This window comes from Poecile atricapillus, chromosome 5 (genome assembly GCF_030490865.1).
Source record: "Poecile atricapillus isolate bPoeAtr1 chromosome 5, bPoeAtr1.hap1, whole genome shotgun sequence".
NCBI lineage: Eukaryota > Metazoa > Chordata > Aves > Passeriformes > Paridae > Poecile > Poecile atricapillus.
Window position 1 is genome coordinate 16,460,943 of NC_081253.1, and position 22,104 is coordinate 16,483,046.

At 40.9% G+C, this 22,104-nt stretch overlaps 1 protein-coding gene across 5 annotated transcripts in view; it reads right to left on the reverse strand.

Annotated features, from left to right (window-relative positions):
- RBMS1 (RNA binding motif single stranded interacting protein 1) overlaps positions 1–22,104 on the reverse strand; it is a 141,862-nt gene that overhangs the window by 80,599 nt on the left and 39,159 nt on the right. The window contains exon 1 of one of the 5 annotated variants that reach the window (XM_058839652.1): positions 9,034–9,369. The exons of the other annotated variants lie outside the window; for them this stretch is intronic. Within the exon in view, the coding sequence (XP_058695635.1) occupies positions 9,034–9,096 (63 nt within the window). The 5' untranslated portion in view covers positions 9,097–9,369. Of the gene's footprint in view, positions 1–9,033; positions 9,370–22,104 lie in introns of those variants that run through there. 5 annotated transcript variants of the gene reach the window in all.

The window sequence follows — 22,104 nt, forward strand, 5'->3', positions numbered from 1 at the left end:
CATACATTAATAATATTGAAACAATAATAAAGTTGCAGCAGAAACATTAAACCAGAAAGCACCAAATTGTCACGAGCTTCAGAGCAGGGAATTCCCAACTTACCAGAATACATAAAGAACAGTTACGTGAAAAGCCAGAGTGCTCTTTATAATGACTGTGCCAGTCTACAGCCTTTAGCGACTTCTGAGACCACGACACTCCACACCTGAGAAATCTAAGAACAGTTTGTTTGATGGCAATCTGACAAAGTCTGCTTCCAAAGTTAACATGATTTTGTCACTACAGCAATTAAAATATTGACTTAATGCTGAAACAATGACTTCCTTAACCATTTCCATCTTGCATTAGCCTCCACAGCATTGAAGAATATTGTAACTGGGAATAGAGGCAGTTTTTAGAGCACTTCAAAAAAACTAAAAAGCCCCTGCATTCTTCTACTGGTGCCACAGTGTGCCCTAGGTATCACAAGCACCTTTAACTAGCTGAAATTCTAGATACTGAATTACATCTTAGTATTCTTCACCATTAAAATTACTGAAGATTTCAAATGTATTCTATAGCTCCTCAGTAGTGTAGGATATAACTATTTCTCTCACCTCAAAAAATGTCCCTGATTCTGGAATATTTACATGTATACATGTGCATTGGAGGCATTGTTACCCTACAACAGTAAAGAAATCTCATCATTTTTATTTTTGTTGAAGTGAAACACTTTTCTTAAACCCCAGTTTTGGTAAGTGTTTCTCACAAGTAGCATTCAAAGATGTATCTGCTGGAATGATAAATAAAAGCCAAAAAATGTCTCTGTTTCAAAGGTCATAGCAATCATATTTAATACCTATCTCAAATGTTTTTCCAAATTACACAGAAGTACGTTTAAATAAGCACAAATACTATCATACAGAGGATCATGGAAGCCAAATAGATTGGGTGGAATAATATTAAAGCAATTTAAATACCATTTGATTCTTCTGAATGCGAGTTTAACCCCATCATATACCAACAACTCAGCTCGGGTTTCTCACTGGGGAAATTCAGAAGTCTTCTGGTTCTCTGTCTCAATAAGCACTTTTTGATGTCAGCAATCTCACCCCATGCAGTGGCACCACCAGCTATGTAAATATCCACTGGCATAAGCAAGAGTCTTAACATTCAGACCCACTATTTTAGAACTCTTCTTGAACTCATCTGAAAGACAGACCACTTCAAAAGGATCTTGTCTGCTGGTGGTTGCTTTCATACCAGACAGAAATCCATGGAACTGTGTGCCGGCTCTGCCAAAGTCCAGGTTTACTCAGTGTGGCTGCTGCTTTCCCGGGCTCACAGGAGGTACCACCCTGGCCAGGGCAGGGCACACCTGCTGTGTCCCTCCCCTCCCTCAGTACAGCCACAGGGGGCCGAGTTAACACAGACCTGTACTGTATGTTACTTCTACACTACATACTTCAAAGAGTTTCATGTTGTAATAGGTTATTTAAAACCTTGGCTAAGCGATTAGTGAAGCTAAGCCAAAACAACGCACATGCATGTGGCAATACAAACAATTCCAAATGGGTCACCGTGGCTGTGCTCAAAGGTGGGCACACAGGTGACACACACCTGCCAGTCACCTGCAGCACCTGGAGTGACAGGGTCTCCCCCAGACCCATAGTAGCCCACCAAAGTATCTGCTGCACAACTGTTAAAAGCCTTATTAGCAAATTGTACACATAGGCAGAGGAGAAAGAAAAACACTGTAAGACCTGAAATTCCTTCATCATTTCATTCCCATGGGATTTCCTTTGCAACACACCAACCATCTCTTTAGTGCTCAGCTGAAGAGCACTCCAAAGCCTGGGCAGGCAGCATTGCACCTGGGGATGCCCAAGTGACATCACTGCTTCCAAGGCAGGAAAAAACAACCTATGGTCTGCTGAAAGAGGCATCACTGACTTCAAAAACAAAAAGCAATATCTACCACTTACCCTTCAAGTGGGTTAAGTACAAATAAAATACAGAGAAATACAGAGCCTTAAATCAGAGTCTCTTCCCCAACCACAACTTGAGGTGATAGGGTTGGACAATAACCAGTCTCCCTGAAAAGACTGAAGGTTGTGTGCCACATACCTGCATATAAAGTAAAGAAAACTTCCAGGTCCTGTACCACTATTTTGTTTGGGGTTTCTTTTCATTTCTCTGTTTTAAGAATTCTGTATTTTTATCTATGGACTTGTTAACAAGGATCTCCATTTGATTTTACCCTTGCCTGACTGGTGTTTGGAGTGATTCTGGATTGTTGCAGTGGCACAAGTACAACTTGATACAAGTTTCTGTTTCGGTAAAGTAAACCTTAAAGCAGGATTGTGAATCACGTCAGAGTAGCCAAGAATCTACGAACACTGCTTCAGGTCTTCCAAGATAACTGGATAATCCTTCACCAAGTTGCAGCAGCCTTCCTGGGAGCTGCTAAGACCACAGGCATGAAAAATGCCCTGCAGTGACAAACAATCCTAAGAAAAGCTCCTTTGTAACAGTCATCCAAACTCACACCTGAATCCTTAGATTTCACTCCTCAAGCACAGTAAAAATGGAAGTGCCACACACATACCTCGAATATCCTAAAGGACTGAATTCTAACATTGTTATGCTGTAGTACCCAAATGACAGAATATATGATCTGTAGTTAACCAAACGACTCGTGCTTCCACTTCATTGAACAAAGCATTATATAGTAGAGGAGATTCTGACATTAAAGGACAGAAAACAATAGAAGGAAAGGAAAGAAATAAACCCCCTTCTCATCTAAGCAAAAAAACCTCACACAATAAGATGGCGTTGGCCACAATTGGCCATTGCCAATAAGAGACTCTGCAAAGAAACAGAATCAATGGTGAAATAAAGTTAGATATATTTAGTTTCAGTAAAGAAGCATTTCATTTCACAAGCAAATAAGCATCAGGCTAGACAAAGTTTGATTCTCACCTTGCCCTGGTGTTTCTGCTGTTCTTCAGCAAAGGAAAATGAAGCCCAAATGAGGCTTTCCAATGTTTGTTTCCAATGCAACCTCACAAAATTCTACAATTCTGTCAAATATGTATTCTAAATACCCACTCTGACACATCATTTCTCTAGAGCAGAATACTTTAAACAAGACACACACCAGTGATTTCCTAAACAATCACAGTTAAGTGTACAACATGGCTTTTATGAGGATATAAGAACAAAAAGGTATTATTATAAATCACATTATTATATATTTATACATTTCTGTAGCTGTCAGCTATTATTTTTCAACAGACCCTAGAGCTGATATATCCTTACACTACACCATAAATTAAAAAAAAAACATTTTTGAAATGTTGCAGCTACCTTTTTGTTTTGAAGAGCTTGTAAGACTTAAAATAATTGCTAGATAATTTTAAGCCCACACATCTTAGTGCATAGGTTAAGTCTTAAAATTGGTATAGAGTTTTACTGGTAAAAAACAATTGACATAAATAGTAATAAATTATTAAATTTAAATTTCTAGAAATAAACTAACTCAAACTGCCAGAAACCTAGGTAATCTTGAATTTATTTAAAACAATCTCTCACCAGCATTCAATTACTTCAACTGCAGTTTAAAACTACTTTGTGAGTCAATACACAGCTGCAGCTACACTGCCTTAACTGCAGTCTCTTGAGGGAAACAGCTAAAGCTGTGCTAATCACAGTAACCAGCCCTTACAGCACATGATTTTTTTGTTGTGTGTGTGTTTCCTAAGTTGCTGGGTTAGGAGGCTTGTGCTTATCTAATCCATGGTTCCCCTCCTCGTTTCTCCTCTATTTCTAACTCATCCCTTCCCTTTCCTGTTGCATCAGGAAGCTGCAAATACAGTGGCTTCTGCAGGGCTGTTATAATTACCACAGTACACTGCAATTCTGAAACGTATGCAAAATAACTCACAATTACTTCAACAAGACTCGAGAAGTTTGAAATGTGCTTTTGTTGGCTTTCTAGAATACTTCTGATCAACACTTTTTCCAAGATCAAAACATCTCCATGCACCTCTTCATTAGGATTACAGATTTGTAAGCCTTCACACTGTCACCCAGGTAAGACATTTTAAAAGAACTGGCTGTAGAAAAGGAGAAAAGCATTCATAAGAAGTTGGAAACAGATCCACATGGGAAATCCACCAAAGGTTCCTAGTCTCCACTGACTTCTTTTGTTAGACACCATCTCGTGCAACAAGCAAAGGTCAATTTCAACCACAAATTTAAAAGGGGGAAAAAAATGCAGACCAAAACAGTTATAAAGTCAAATGATCATTATTTTTATTTACTTGGTTGCAGCACTGTGCGGATGTTTTAGGAGCCATCTCAAGCTCTCAGGAAAGGATTTTCCACTCCCTTCCTTCCTTCCCCTCTCCTCCCTGCCAGCAGTTACAGTTTAAAGGATCTAACTCTACTGAAATGTGTTAACTCAAGCAATTTTTTTAACAGTTAGAAGTTTCAGGGGGAAAAAATGAACTCAAAACAAAACACCAGATGTTCAAGACACAGACTTCTATCTTCCCTTCCATGTGAAACTAAATGGCAAAGACATACTTTGAACAATAACATTTCCAAAGAGACAAAAAATATATTGTTCACTCCATTAGAAATACTAAACAAAAACTTCAAATTTCCAAATACAGATAAGAGAATTATATCACTTTTCAAAATCTACAACATCATGCCTGAACAAGATATGGTTATTTCCTTTTTACTTCTTTCATTCACATTTTGGTACAAGTATAGAAACCCACTGACTGAATAGTTTTGCTCCCTTGAGAATGAAGTAGAACTTCACAATCTCATAGATGCACTTAAAAAACTAAAGTAGCTGGTGCTTAATGCAGGAGTTCAGTTTTGTGAAACCAAGGTACACTCTTCAACATTGTATACAATGTAAAGGGAAATAGAGTCTGTCACCTGAAGCGAGTGATACAAAATTACAATTCTTGTAGTACTGAGAGAAAGAAAGAGAAACTAATCCCATTTATTTCTGTAACCACAGATATCTGCTCAATCGTAGGCACCTCAGCCTCCCCGGCCGCAGCACCATCCATACACACAGGAGGTGTCCTGTCAAATCCCTCTGGGCACAGACTACTCCATGGAGCTGCATGTTTTGAGTTATGACCATGCCAAGGTCTTGCAAGTTTAATGAGGTTCCTTCTCACACACAGACACCACACACAGCACCAACTGGGAAATCGTAAAGGATTACAGGTGTAGCTTCTTGATAGGTTAAACCTATAGGTAGAGCGAAAGGTTAATCTGCATTTTTAGCCCGAGATTGGCCAAAGCTTTCTCCATGTAACTGTCCTTGGAAAGCCACCTTAACCTTCAACTTTTAGAAAGCCCAACCTGCGACACAACACTTGACATTAACAGAGCTACATGAAAAGATTGATCAGAAACTTTGTCCCCCCTCCCCCCCCGAGGCCAAACATCAAATCAGTGTTAAATTCCTCACATGCAGCTACACCCAGTTAATCTTCTCGAAAGCAGCAAACTATGTAAATCTCCTTATGCTGGCGAGATAAACATTACACTCATCAAAATGTGACAAGAACCACTGTTACCGGGCAAAGCTGTTAAAAGGCAGAGACACTGGGCTGAGCACCCAGGCTGTGCTGGTAGGACCCTGCACTCGCCTCCTTCGCAGGCCTCCAGAGCTGCTTCTGGCTTCCTCTTCGAGAAACCTGAGAGCAGAGGAACCTCCCTGCACAAAGCAATTTAAAATCCCTAATCAAATAGCTCGAGTAGCTCTGTAGATTCAAAGAGCAGATGGCAGGAGAAAGCCTAATTTTCCATTTACGATAATTTTACAGAGTGTAGAAATATTTACTTCAGAGGAGCGCCTCCCGATTTACATGAGAATGACAAAAGTGGGAGGAGGGACAGAAAATCATCTTGTTCTCAACAAACCAAAAGCTTAAAAAGCCTGTATTAAACAGTTTATTGTATGTCATTTTGTTTTGTTTTCATTACGGATGCACACACCTGCATTCTTTGCAATAGCTCAAGTAACCTCGATAGCAAAATATTAGCTTACATCTAGCTTTTTCAGACAGGATGTATGGCTGTAAGTGTTGTGATAGGTTATTACTGCAGATATTGAGTGGTTTTCATTCTTTAACAAGACCTACATCTGCATTTCAAATTAATTCTCAGATGAGCTGTCACTCATTTAAGCAACATCTCAATTTTAAGCCTGGTAACAGTATTTTTAATATGCCTGTCTGCCCATAATGCAGGAAACCCTTTTGAGCAGAGACCACATTTTAGTATTCTTACAAGTACTCTAGAAGAGAGATGATCAGGCCAATCAAATCTGACCTGAAACTGACAGTGTTAACTCACTCCTACGTGCCTGAGTTGCACAGTGTAGATATAACAGGTAACAAACATAATATTATAAGCACAGACTTGTTTATAAAACAAACATAGTTATTCGGGAAAACAAAAAGAGAGTATGGGTAAAGATTTGAACCTACTCTATCTATATGGCATTTTGTCAATGTTTTAAATTAAGGTAGAAATACACATTATACTACAATGCCTGAAAAATAAATCAGGTAGCATCACCTTCCCTTTTATCATTTAATCACTCATTTTTTTCAGCTGAATCTGCTATAAACTCTTAAAAAATAAACAGGATAGCACTAAACATGAAGTGTTCTTTTATTATTCTGATATGTATTAAAATACCAAGAGACATACAAGCTACTTAAAAAATTTTAATTTCTCTTACAAGTTACTTAAAATTGTTTCAGCTTCACATACTACACACTGTTAGCACAGGAAATCCAGTTACTCCTTTTAGAGACACTGGCTGACAACTTTTCCTACACTAACAGTACCTAGTGTCTCAGCTGAAGCTCAACTACAATGCAATTGTCTGAATATGGGTTACACAGAGCATACAGAGACTTAAGCTCAACTTTTCTTAACTATCAAGGGTTGAAAAATTAGGCTTGCAGCACTCTTCAGCATGGTTTGAGATCAGCTCACCCCTGCAGGTGAAGTCTGACTGAAAGGGAGATCAGAAAGCCAATTGCTAATCGACATTAGTCTACATGAATGAAGTTAATAGGAGTTTTCCATGGACTTAACTGGAGAAAAGCACAAACCCTGGCTCCTTATGTAGGAAGTGTTTGAGCAGAGAATAGCTACACACTAACAAAAGAAACCTTTGGTACCCAGGGTCTTAAGCCCACATAATACCCCTGCATTCATTTCTTTCTCTGCCTATTGGGGGAAAAGGGTCTGTTTGTTTTTCTCATTCAGCCAGCCCTTTTAGCTCTTTGAATCTAAGGAGTGCACTGTGAAAAGAAGAGCATCTTATCAGCCTGCTCCAGACCAGCAGGCAAACTCACATCCGCACATAAAACATAGCCCTGCCAGCACGAGGCCTGGCCCCATTGCCCTCGGCTCCTGCCAACACCCTGCCCCGCACTGCACAGCCACACATGGGGCCTTCCTTGATTAATGGTCCTCTCAGGGAGAGCACGAAATAGTATCTGATGCACTGCCTTAATTTATAAAGTATGCAGGAGCACCAGACAAGATGATCAGCATGGGCGTATCCAGGACATTTATTAACAACAAACCAAAACCAGCGCGCACAATAAGCATGTTTTGTTATGTATGGACTTGAACACTCTGAGTACAAGATGCGAAGATAACTCCATGCACTGCTGGGCAGCATCTGCAGAGCACTGCTGAGATAACACACCAGTGATTCTTATCAAAAAGATATTTCTATAAAATAACAGGGAGGAGAAAGGAAACAGCATTTTTTACTTAAGCTTCAAGAAAATATGAGAGTCTAACTTTCACTGTCATGCAGGTTAGCCACATGGATCATGTGTCATCCCAACAATGCATCAAGAGTTCAAAATTTCCAAGCCTATGTCCTCATTACTTATATGAAACCTTTCACTGTGTGCATCAGTGATACCTGATTTCCTATTTCTACCCTTAATGCATTCTGACCCCAAGCAAAATAGGACAAACTTCCCCGGTATTGCTGACTGAACCCATCAAATTACTTGTTTCAGCTACTAAGTGCAGCAGACACGGAAGGATTTTTTTCTCACCTGGAAAGAAGCCTGCCATAGTATTTTTGGCATGCTTTGTCAAGCCGGTAGCTTGTCAGTGACCTCTACTCCATTTACCCTCTGGCACACACACACAGAGCACGCTTTCCCAGTAACTTAAAAAGTGAGGTTTTTTCGTTTCCTTTTTTAATTTAATCGAAAAGTCAATGAAAAATAATACACTAAGCAGTAAATAATGTAAGATTAAAACCAACATTGCGTCTTGTGTGCAAAAAAAGTGCAGCCGAAGACAAACGGTCCAGCAAGGTTGTAATGCAACTATTTCAAATATTTTATTTCCAGCGACTAAACAAACAAACAAAGAAATAACTCTTTCAGCACAGCTCCATAGATGCGAGTGCTCCGAGCTTATCACGGAGATCTCTCTGCCCATAAAATGTCACAGGATACCCCCCTGTGTCCCCCTCGGGGGAAGCTGGGGCGCACCCCAAAGGCGGCAGAGGTTTTCTGGAGGGTTGTTTGAAAGAAAAACTGCGCCCGGATTCCCTCACTCATTTCACACCGAGTGAAAAACACCCAGCCCCAAGTTTCGCTGTTGCGACATTGGGTCCTTTCTAACCTGTTGCCGAGCCCGGCGGGGTCGGCACCGCCCGGCCCCCGGCGGCCGCCCCGCACCGCCCCGCACGCCCCACGAAGGTGACCCGGCGGCGGCCGCCCCGGCACTCGCCAAGGTCACGGCGCGGCTCCTAAGAGGAGCTTTAAAATAAATAAATAAATAAAATAAAATAAAATAAAATAATTAAATTAATAAATAAATAGAGTTTCTTTTTTTCAAATCCCAGCTCTCCAGAAGCGAGCAGGCTGCAAGCCGGTCGCCACCCTCTCCCCACTCCTCCCCCAGCACCCGGGGCTGCGGGGGGAACGCGGGGGAGCCACAAACCCACACACCCCCACCCTTACCTGCTTCCGATAGGGGGTTCGACCGCCGCCCGCCGCGCTGCTGTTGCTGCTAGGGAAGATCATCGCCCCGCCTGATCCCCCGCTCCCCCTCGGGATGGGGAGCAACTTTGGCGGCCGCCGGGCTGCGGCGCGGCGGGGCTGCAGGGCGCTCTCCGCCTCCGTGCCTTCTCCGCCGGCTGCGGCTCCTCGAACCCTCCGCTCGGCCTCCGCCCTGCCCGGCCCCGCTCCGCGCCTACCCTACCCCGCGGCGGCCGCCCAGGCTGCCATCCACGGGCCCCCGCTGACCGCCGCCGGCTGCCCCAGCCCAGCCCAGCCCGGCCCGGCCCCACCTCCCGCCGGCCTCAACCACCGCCCAGCAGGGGGAGGGAGCGGGCGGCGGAGCGCCGAGCCGCGGCGGGAAGCGCGCAGCGGGCGCGGAGCTCGCGCCCCGCCCCGTCCTGCGCGAGGAGGGGGGCGCGGAGCGGGGCGCGGCGCCAGGGGAGGCGCGGAGCGGGGCGGCGGGCGCGGACCCCCCCCGCGCCGCGCAATGGTTGCGCCTGAGAGGGGCGAGGGGGGGCGGCGGGCCCGCGTGCCGCGCATTCCGCCGCGGGGCGCGCCCGGCGGGGTCCCGACCCCCGAGCGGCCGGAGCGGGACATCCCGGCTGCGGCGGGGACGGCCGCGCTCCGGGCACCCCCCGACTGCGGGGCTGACCGCTCCGAGGCGATAAACACTGCGCCCTTAAACTCTCTTCTAAGTTTTTCTTGACTAGGGATGGGGAAGGGGGAGGAACATCCGGTCACAGCCCTCTCCAGTGCCTCAAGGCAGCTTTTGGGAAGCGAGGGGAAATTCTTAAGTTTCTTCACGAAATTTAGGCCTAGTAAACGTTACAGTTCTGAGGCTGTAAGACTGGGACATACGGAGTCAAGGAGTTCCCAACTTCACTCCTGGTAGTCTGCACTGTTTACATTGCTGTATTTACATTACCCACTGATGTTGACAATCTAATTTCTAAGAAAGTTCAGAGCTACTGCTCTGTCAGACCACTGACTGATCAGTGACACTGTAGAAGAACTTCTGTCACGGACATGCATCATCAGGCACCTTTTGGTTTCTCTTCCTCTTTCTGACAATACGGTGGCCCCGATCCCATACACCCCAACACGGCCATGGGAAACTGCTGGGAAGGAACAGAAAATTGCCAGGTAGTTCATTACTGAAAAGCCAAATAATATCTGACAATGCTAATATTTACAAAAACGTATAATCTTCAATTACAGACTAACCTAAAAATAAGTATTTTGGTATCCTAATATATTGCTACTACAGATCAGAGCCCATCTGAATACAGTAAACGATAGGAAAGCATCAACACTTGGCAGAACTACATTCTGCGTAACTTTCCCTTTTTTCCTTCTTTCAAGTCCTAAAATGGATCTCATTCCGTTTGGCCTTGATTTGATAACACAAGTTTACGGTCTACTAGTACTGGATGAAAAGCACTGCAGCCACATGGTGATCACTCGCACTGGAAAATATTTGATGGAATAAGTTTGTACCAGCAGACTTTATGTCAGGTCAGGTACCGTCTGTCTGCACTACCCTAACTTCATGCTGGATCATGCAACATTTGTATTCCCACTGCTGGCATAAAGCTAGCACAGAGGCTTAATGCTAGAATAAATTCAGATTCCCTGGTCTGGTTAAGGCCTCATGCCTGCTTCACAACATATCAGTTGGCATCAATGCTGAAAAAGCAACAGTTCAGCAACTGATTCTGGGTGAACCCTTTCTTCTTTTTTTTTTTTTTTTTTTTTCCTCTGATTAGGTAAATTTTCCTCCATATAATTTCCTTTGTTGTGTTCAGTGTGTGCCTGTGCTGCTGCTTGTGCCAGTGTAATGGAGGGGGTAACAGTGAGCAAAAATAGAAAATAGGCAAGAGGGTGGATATGAGTGCTTGTTTCGGCAGCAGTATGGGATTATATTAGCTTAATACGTTCATGCACCTGTGGCTTAATTTGACATAAATGTACCTGTGTGCTCATGCCTTCCTGAGATGTACCACACAGAGCAGTCGATCTGTGCTCCAGTCTTACTTATTTCAGCCCCTTGGTCACAGATATCACAATCAGACTCATTGCTGAAGAACTGTCTTAAAGCAGTACAAACTGGAACAGTGACAGGCTACTTCTCCTGTTCAGATCTCTATTCTCAACTGAAAAACAAGAAAAATATTTTCTGGACGGTGTTGCAGTCACCCCAAAGGGGTGACAAAGCTTACATCTGCTCTACCTACAGGAGGGCTTTGTTAGCTGGAGATGTGTATACTGACCACACCTTCCCCTTGCAGGGAAAAGCTTTTCAAAAGCCATCAATCATCCCTTGCTTCCTTTCCTCTCCTCTTCCTGCCCCATCCCCCAGGGAAGAGGCTGGAGGGATGTAAACACTATATGCTCGATTGGGTCTCAGTCACTGTCATACCAGGGAAGGCTCTCAAGAATATTCAGAAGCAATATGTGAAATGCTGCAGTCTTGTCCTCTCTGCTGTCACTTGTTCCAAGGCTTCTTGTGATTTGGACATGATTTCCCTCTCTTAGATTCAGTATGTGGCACATTTCTCTACGTTACCAGTACTCTCTTTCCTAACATATTAGGAAAACACAAAACAACAAATATAATCCTGTAAACATCTACAAGATCATAATCTAACAGTATCTGATTATTTATTTTTGTTAAGGAAGAACTCATTACAGAATTTTCTGGGAAGAAAACTTTGATATAATTTCCTAAGTGCTAATGCCTATCAACATTATCTGTTGTTTTTAAAAGGCTTGAGTAATCTCTCCATTTTTGTCTCAAACAGAGAATATCTGCCTTCCAATGGATTTGACAATGTTATCAAGAATACAGAACCAGACTCCTTACAGCAGTGTGTCTAGAGAGAAAGGGACAGCAGAGCTAGATTGAAGCAATAGAGTTTCTGACTGGACATCAAGACAGCCGGACATTGCTCTGAGAGCTGTGCACTCTCCATTCTTGAGCAGTTTCAAGACCAGAATGCATACAGCCCAAAGTAACCTGACCTGATCTTTTTGCTGATGCTGCTTTGGGCTGGAGGTTGGACAAGAGATCCCCTGAGGTCCCTTCCAATCTGAAGCTATGCTCATATGGAAAAGCTGCTTTGTTCTTACTCCAGAACATAGGCAAAATTATTCCTTTGTAAAACCCTGTATTTGAGATTATGTTGATAAAGCTCAAGGTAAGTGTCTGGACTTCTCAGTACTTGTGCAGTGATATATCAGTTCAGGTACTGACAACAGTTTTCCTACATATTTTCTGAGATGCTAGAAGCATGCTTTGTTTTCAAAGAACAGTCTCAGTCTTACTGAATTAGCAATGCCAAAACTGAGATGCCTAATCTATAAAATGTATGCAAATATTATCATAAAAAGCATATTTTCAAGGACTTTGTTATTAACTGCATACAACAGGTGTTAACAGACTTGCAGGTAGCCAGGCATATTGCTGCTTGCAGTTATAAATGAGCAATTCCTTTTAATCCTGAGGGAAAAGGGTGACCACAGGGTCTAAGAGTGCCTCTATAAATCATTCAGAGTTTCTTTAAATTACCAGAGTTGCTTATTCAGGGAAAAAAAAAAGGAAAACTTATGAGCAGCTCTGGTGCATTTTGGAAATACAGTGCAGCAATTTACATGTTCTGTTTTGTTTGTTTGCTTGTAGGTTTGCAGGGAGATGGTGTAATACAGAAAGACTTGTCTGGAAACCTGGAAACAACTGAAAGTACTCAAGAATCTTTCAAGTAATGTTTATCAATCTTAACAAACAGTAGACTGGCAAAACAAAGCCATTATTTTAAAAACAGTTCTATGCATTTAAGCTGCTACTTTTCCATTGCTGTTCTAAATCAAATTCATGGCTTCCCTTACTTATCTCAAAATTCAACCAAAGTAGCTATTTCCCCTCAGGGCATTCAGTGCCTCTGTAGGACAGATGGTCTCTCAGCCCGGGATCTGCTTTAAATGGGAAACTTGCAGTCTGAGTCCAAACTGGATCTCCTGAATTTCCTTCAGCTCTGCTCTCCTGACCACTTCAGGGTCTTCTGAAGATCCATTAGTGGAAAAGTGACTGTGGATACCTCATTTCCCCACCTTGAGGGTATTGGGGAGACTGTTGCCACAATGCTCAGTTCTCTGAGCATCCATCCTCTCATCATATGGAGAAAGATAAAAACTAAAGTAGGCAGGAAGCTGAGCCACAACAATGCAAAAATACTTGCAAGCCAAGGAAATAGAATGCAGGGCTGAACTTTGAGAGATATCAAGCATTTCCTGTAAAGTGTTAATAAAGGGATATGTGAAGCTGAGTATCATACAGAGGCAGATTTTTAATTTTTGGCTTAAATTAATCTATCAGAACTGAAAGCATGAAAAGAATTTCTAACAGCAAAGGAACAGAGTAAACTTCATTACATGGGAGGCTCCTTCAGAGATAAGTTATCTCATAATTAATTGTTTTTATTTAAGTAGTCCCAGTATGCAGGTAATGAAAGAAATCTGTATCTAGCTAAGTGAGGATGAGGAGAGGTCAGTAGAAATGAGACATAGTGATGTTGTGAACATGCCAATCACTTTATATATCAAATCTTCCATAATTTTTTTTTTTTACTAGAAAAAGAAATTATTATGAAACAATGACTTCTGCAGAAGTATATGATCTGCTAAGAGTGAGGAACTGCATACACAATGAGGAGCTGTTGTTTAAGAATGCAGTTTTCAAAATAATCACATGAATATATTCAACAATAAGAAAAAAAAAATCTCCATGATGATCTGAAAAGGGAAAACAAATAATCTTTTCCAGCTGTACTATTTCAAACACTGGTACCAAAGTACCAAATTACTTATACTCCACACTAGAAACAAAAAAAATGTCATATTATCATTCATTATAAAATAGGTGTGCACAATCACTGTAATAGATTTTTTTTTTATCTGAATGCATCAGCTCATTCTCTGGAAGTGTTCCAATCTGTCTCCAATCTTCCCATCACCTATACTGCAGAGGCTTTTCCCCTAAATCCAACAGCTCACTGTGAAAAAAGAGCAGTCCTCTGCTCCCTGCAGAGCTCACAGAATGCATCTGCTGTGGCCACTGGGGTTGCACTTCCAGTGACATGCTCTGACTCCTATTCATTTTGGCTTGCTGTTCATTCCTTCCATGCTTCCTTAAATGTTCTTGGAAAGACACTTAATATAAATTGCACAATTATACATAATTGTTGCCATTCCTTCACTGATGACTGGTATTAAGAATATGAACATAGTGAGCAACACAATCTCCTGTTAATGCCATGCCAGCATTTTATATTATGGAAAGCACTATTTATTATTTCAAAGACATGACGAGATACTTCTTTATAGAAGCATTTCCACTGTCAAACAAATCCCCTTCCTAAATATATCCTGTATATTCTGGGAAGCACAAGTATGAAACATAATTACCGTAAAGGATTAATATGTAAGAGAAATTTAAGGAGGCTGCTCATAATTAGTAATTAAAACACAAGACAAAATCCAATCCTCATTTGTGGAATGAACTGAAATGATGCTTAAAGATCTAATTTCTGCCATTAGCCTGATAATGATGCCAGACACTTGTTTGAGACTAAAAAACGAAGTGTGCAAACAGTTGCCGAATATATTGTAGAATAAAATAATAAAGTCTGTCCAAAATGATAAAGCATATTGTTTTTTCTGTTTTGCTATTAACTATGTAGAAAAATCATCAACATTATATTGAATAGTATTTATTTTTTAACAGAGACTTCTAAGAACAGCTTACTCTTTTGACATGTCTTTTTGACTGTGTATTTTTATATTTTGTGCAGAAAAACATTATGGAACAATAGAAAAAGAAAGCAAAAATATTTGCTAAGCATTTTCTAGGAAACAATGATTTCATGCAGCTATTTGATTTTTTTATATTTACATATTTACATTTTAATACAGATATTAATATAAGATGAAGCAAAATCTGGAAATACACAAACATTCTTTCTAAAATTTTGCTTTGTGGGGCTCTAAAGCAGGGTAACATATTCTGTTTCTTAACCAGAAAACAGGCTCTTTCTAGCCACAGTATGTTCAATTTTGGTGTGCTGGATTTTCTTGGATGACATTATTCACCATATTGACCAGGATTGAATGGTTACTATTTCATGAGAATTTTAGAAATAAGAAAGAAAATATTAAAAGACTCCTACAATTAAAATCTGTTTAGAGATTGAAAACAATTAATGACAATGAAAAGATCAATCACTGAACACCGGTTAAAGTAGAAGGTGTGACCACAAATTGGCCAGACATAAATTTTATTCCTTTGTATCTTGTTTTTTTGGTATCTAAGGCCAAGAAACAACTTCAGATTTGTCAGTGCACTGCTTCTATATAAAAAAAAAATCAGCCTCTTGCCCGGTCTTTACACATCTATAAATAGGGACATACATTTTGAAGCCTTGAATGAAACAGGCACTATTTGCGTTGTAAGCAGATTTGGTACTAATCCAACAAGGAGCAGGCAGGAATCATAACACACATGGAAAAAAAGGAAGAAGACAGAGAAAGTCACGTATGATATGATACATCAAAAAGATGGAGTTGTCATCACTAATGCAAAATCAGGCTTGTACACTCAAGCATGGGCTTGAAGAATACCTGAGGAAAAGCCAGAGCAGGTTCTGTTGTGCAAAGCTCTGCTGCAGACAGCAGGCTCACAGGCACAGCGACGGGCCAGACTGGGGACTTTGTACAGGAGGTGCATACATGTGGGTACCATGGAACAAAACCACGAAACACCACTCTTTCCAAAGTTGTTGTCCTAAGATGACTCTTCTTGCTTTTTTTTTTCCATTCCCTGAAACGCAGTCCTGTCGTGTTTGTTCGACAAATACTAGTAGTCAAGTGAAGAACTGACAGCTCTACCCACTGACAAGCACTGTGCAAATTTTTCCTGTCTTCACACACTTCCCTGTCAATTAACTTCATTTCTGACCTGCAAATGTCTTTACAGTGCTCCAGCTCCCCTGAGTACACCATCAACACCATACCAGCTCTGTGGGGTCCATTTACATCATCTCGGCTGGGGTGTGAGAAACTAATTTACATAAAGATTTCAAAGGGACATACAAATTTTATCTGTTTCAAAATTACGGCCTTTACCCTCTGTGTTTGTTTTATAATCACCTATAAACAGAAAGGTGTTTGTTTAGAATGCACAATCTGATCTTAGTGATCTAATTTAGAGTACAAAGTGAAGAAACAAAGTCATGTGTCAGAAGTTAAGCAAACGTTCAATAATGAGCCTTAATCTTATCTCATTTTCAATATCTTTAAAATAAAAATATCTACATAAACTTTGATAGAATAGTCCTGAAGTACCTGGAATAGCTTACATTTCTGAGAGGCATTGTGTATTTCAGTCTGCCAAAGAAGCTGTAGATTGTATTTTTCCTCTAAAAGTACATGGTCTACCCCTCTGAGTTTTGAAATTGTGTACTTGCTACATGTGCAGCACCTCTACAACATCAATATAGCACAGAACAAAATGATCAACAGATGCACCTTCAGAACAAAAAAAAATTTCCTCCCATGTAAATTCAGTGCTCATAAAGGTCATCTGGCTCATGGTCATGGCAATGAAAGACCTCCACCAACAAGGCATTCAGCATTGGCATTGGAAGCTTCCCCATGCCCCAGTAACCTGCACAGCCTACCCTCAGAGGTGAAAGAAGGGTACAGCTCCTTCCCCTAAGGGCTATAGCATCCTGAAGGTGTAGGGTGTAGCTGATGTACCACAGACAGGTGAAAAGCAGGAGTTGAACACCAAAGCCATCTTCCAACACACAGTCTATCCATCAGCTGCAAACAGGGCTTCTGGCACTTCTTCTCTGAGCTAAACAGCAACCAACTGCATTGCTACCCCAAGTCTCTATCTTCACCGTCAGCATTTGAGTTTCTGTAATTTAAATTCAGATATGATCTGAATATTTATGTTCAGCAATCAGTAAATTAATCAAGATGGCTAGGACAATTTATTTCTGGGAGTAACTCATAGACTTATTTACTAATGTTCCATACTAAGTGTCATGGGCTGGCAGCAGCACAAATCATGGTGGGAAAATATTTTATTGCATCATAATTAAGTTTTACATTTATTTAGGTAAATAGATTCTTAGAGTTGTTTTCAACACATTCTCTTAAGTTGGATTCAAAGTATTTATCATATACTGCACAACCATATTTCAAAGGTCTGCTCATGAATATCAATGCACATAAATCAAAGATAAAACCTGAAATGAAATCCTGGTCTGATCAATAAATTTACCAGCAAGTCCCAGATTTCACCCAGAATGAAAGCACTTGCATTGTGCTTTTGTGATTTACTGAGTTTATTCCTCAATACATTTAATGCTCAGAGATGCTGAAAAGGAAGAAAGCTTCTACTCCTTTCCCACCTCCTGCTCTGAGCTTCGTGGTTATAAGCTTAATCCTTAAACTGTTCCTTTTGCTAACTGATTCAAGTCACTAACCCAGCAGCTTTTCTTTCTGCCATGGCAGGGAGCTAAGTTGGGTCACTGAGGTGTCTAACAAGACCATCACAAGTTAAGTGGCAGGAGCACACAGCTGGGGGAAGGCGAGGTGGGAAGGTGTGTGTCCCTCCTGGGAGGAGGCTGGGTGGCTTCGCTTAGTCTAGGCCTCCCACATGGAAATTTACTCAAAACATTTTCACTGAAAACCATTTTTTAAACAATACACCTCTAGTGCTATTCCAGAAAAGTGAACTTATTGCAACAACCAGACCCCAGACATGTTATGCAGATGCGCTGCAAGAGAGGTGGGTGAGTGAGTTCAGATAACAGAAGAATTAGGCTGAACTTTCGCCCCTAGTTCCAGTGTTCTTTGAAGTTCTTCACTGCCTTGGCAACTCCTCCCCCTATCTTCCACTATTGCAGCTTCTGTCAGAGGCTCTGCATAGTCAGGATTTTCTCCATTCTGGGATGCTCAAAAAGAATTTTGCACTAAGCTCCCCAGGGGCCAGATCTTCACAATGTCTCCGTGCTTGCAAGTACAGCTTGCTACACTCATTTCTCAGAAGAGCAAAACTCCCAGCTGTGTTTGCTGAATGGGGCTCTAAGAAAAAAATTATTTCAGCAAATGGCTATGGGAACTTTCTTTGAGTACTTACTAGGAGGAAATAGATTATCTTCTTCTATCAGAATTTAAATTTGGATAATTTTCTCAAGAGTATTTTAACATGAAACTGTGAATATATGCCCATTCACACACATCAGGCTTTTTTTTGCTCCTTATCCATCAAAACCACAAGCAAACAACTATCCACTTAGGACCTGGTCCACTTGTCCCTTCATATAATCCATAAGTACATAATGAAGAAAACCGGGCACTATCGTAATACTGCTTTTGACCCTAAGAAAAAATTTGCCATTCACTATTCTAAAGATCATTGAAAAGTTCTCATGTAAATATTTGTTCACATAATTTGTTTACAGATGGAGCTTTGTTATATTTTTCAAATTTATCTGTCAGATATAGTAGTCAACCCAATTAGCTGAACTCCAGTCCAAAGTACCATCTGACTATATTTGGTGAAGTACACAAAAATGTGTTTGGACAAACAGAATCCTTTTGGAGACCCACAGACACCACTGCTCCAGAACATGGGCTTAGTACTTGAGAAACAAGGAAAGGGTAATGAGTTGGAAAGGCAAACATGCCTGCTTCTTATACCTTCATTGTAATCAGTCACTCTACAGCAGACAGTCTCATTACTATAAATTGCAACTAGAGGCACTTTTGCCTTGCAAAGGAATTCATAAAAACGTGTCAGATCATGTCAGCTGAGATGTTATATAAATCACATTCTGCACTAAGTGAAAAAATACATTTTGCATCCAAGGAATTCTAGATTGTTTTCTGAGTAGACCCCACTGTTTCACAACTCAAGAAGAATTTTCATCAGAATTACAGATATCACTTAAAAGACATGAAAGTCGAAAATCTAAATATGCCTAAATGCTTTCATTTTAGTCCTCTTGTTCATTATATTTCCACTAAAGTTGCTACTTCATACCACAGAAGGGTTGTTCCCAGAAGTGCCTCAGAGTGTGTAAGCACACCATTAACTTCTGTGCTTGCATGTATAGAAGTGAGGTAACCCAGAGAAAAAGTAGTGTTCTGAAATCAGAATTGTAAAATGTACAAATGTAATGACAGGAGCTATGAGTAAAGAAAAATCTTTATGTCGTAATACTAACTTCAGCTGCTCCTGCCACCAGTAACTAACTCCTAACTTTTTCTGACACTACAAGCTCTTTGATTTTCTTAAATCTGATTCAGTATTTGGTAACTTGAGATAGAATAAACCTTTTTTTCCTAGTGAAGACATACAATATGACAGTTCATGGGTGTAAATCATGTAGGCACATGATTTTGCAGAAACTAAGCCAAAGTGAAAAAAATACATGAGAGCTGCATGAATCCCTTGATGACTATATTCAGTGGGCTATGCGTTAGTTTTACCAGCAGATTTGACCAAATTTTTCTTTCTTCATTCCAACAGAATAGAAAAGAAAAATAGGAGAAGCTGAGTCTTTGAGATAAAAATGACTTAAACTGAAAAATAAAGCCCAGTTTGCATCTTCATTTTAAAAAAAAATTAAACAATACCTGGCCACAAATCAGCCTAAGCAGCATCACAAATAACAAATCATGCTGGGATTCCTTGCTGTAGGTTTTATTAATGTCATTGTAGGATACAGAAAAAATCTATTTATTTCCACTAAAAAAAGTCGGGCTATGTCTTTGAAATGTCACAACTGTAGACGACCTTTAATTTTTTAGCAAAACAAAAGGCAGTCTTAAATTTACTAAAAGGTTAATTCTGGAATGTATTACCATAACATTTCCATTTAAAATAGTACATCCTCTTATAATCTATATTTCAGATTCCTCAACTACAGTTGGTTAAAATACTTAGAATTGTCTAATTACTAATTTCCTATTATGTTTGGCTGATAAAATTTGAGTTGAATCAAAACTGTGCTAGAACTCCTTTGTTAAAATGCTAAACCAGCCAGGCAACGTGTCTCTCATTAACCACCAGCTACTTCTTGACTGTCACTGTTGACTGCCTGCTAGGCAGCTCACCCTACAATGGAAATTATTTTATGGTATCTACCTACACATCTCAGTTTTTGCTGGACTACTCCTCCTTCTTGCTTCTTTCATGAACTGTAAACTATAAAGTAAACATATCGGGGGGTGGAAGGGGGATAGGAAACCCTGCCTCTACAAGCTGAGAAACTTCAGGCTTCAGAAGACAGATAGTGCTTAATACTATTTACTGTCCCACTGCAATTATTTGGTAGCTGATCAAAGCAATTTGATCCATTTGGCAGAATGGGGACTTGGGACTACTTGAATAGATATGAGCACCTTTTCTTCACTGAGAATTCACTTGTAGCAGACCTGATTTAAGAGATGTTTCTCCCTGCCACAGCATTCCCTCTCCACATCCATGCCAGCCACATATTCCACCCTTCAAAACAGACATTACCACACTCCTTAGCAGGACTGAATCAACTGCTTTATGTGGGTGTGCTATGAAGTGGAAAAGAAAACTGATACAGTTTAAATCTGTAGATATTCATATATATGTTTTCCTAATGTTCTGATGTACAGAGCAGCTGTAATACATAACAGGATTGGCTAGACCTGGAAAAAGAGGCTAAATCCCATCCAGGTGCTGAGGGAACAGCAACATCAAGATGCAGTCTGACTGCAGAGCCCTGACCAGCCTCAAAACTGAAAGCAAGCAGTTACTCAGGGGTTTACATAGCGGCACATAAAATGTTCTCATTTTGAGAGACATTTGCAAACACAGAATGTCCTTAGTTTTGTCTTCAAATATCAAAGAAACTTGCAAAGGAAATAATCTCTGTTTAAAACCATGCTTCAGTGAAAGATAATGTGGTATACTATGTGCTTGGAAACAAACTAATAAACCTCCACAAAGAGAGGAAAAATGGTGTGATTTATTAATCTGAATATCAGTGGTTTAAAAAACAACGTGGAGATGTTGCACATTTAACAAAAAGCTTTGGTTCATAAATTTCCTCACGTGCAGGGCAAATCTTTCTTCAACAGCTGAAATAATGGTTACAGTAACTTCCTATTCAGTCATTTCCTTAATTAAACCATTGAACTTTAATGTGAAATGCAGCCATTACAAAACCAGAAAGGAATCTGAACAATAACAACCCAGTCAAATGGGCAGTGCAATAAGCAACAGCAATGTCAAGAACACTGGCTGGCACATTTTGGTTGGAGTCGATGCTGTGATTCCCAGAGATATTAAATGAAGTTCAAGTAAACTCTGTGCTGGACCAAAGCTGCACGAGCTGCATGATGCGATGCAGTGAAAACTTGGCACAAATGGGCTCCTCTTGGTAAAGGTTACTTAAAAAAACAAACTGTATGTCATCTTTTTCCTAGGTTTTTGAAAGGTGACAACTTTAGTCCAGCAATAGCTGTGCCTCATCATTGTCTCAAACATCTGTCCTGCTCCGAAACTGAAGATTACCCAAATGGACACATTTCTTAGTCCCTTTTTACCTCCCTTCTACTCCAACTTTGCAGTCCCCACTGGTGCCCAAAAGGTGAGTGATCGCATTTTAAGCTGGCTCTTTCCTGTGGACAGTCACTACATTCATGCCTGTCTTTGCCTCCCACAAATGGTCCGAATGCCCAGACAGCCAAAAGCCAACACCCGGGAGGATGCTGGTCACCACTGCCCTACCCAGGGCAGTGCCTGCTGCATCAGAGTCTGTCCCTCGAGCAACGCCACAAACCTGGCTGCAGTGCTGTGACACAGCCGGCATTCAGCGAACCGGCACCAGTGCAGGAAGCTGTGAGGAGCTCTAGGCGGACCCCAGGTACCACTCTGCCTCCACAACTGTGCACCCTGCCTCAGCAGCAGCAATGCAGCTCATGTGT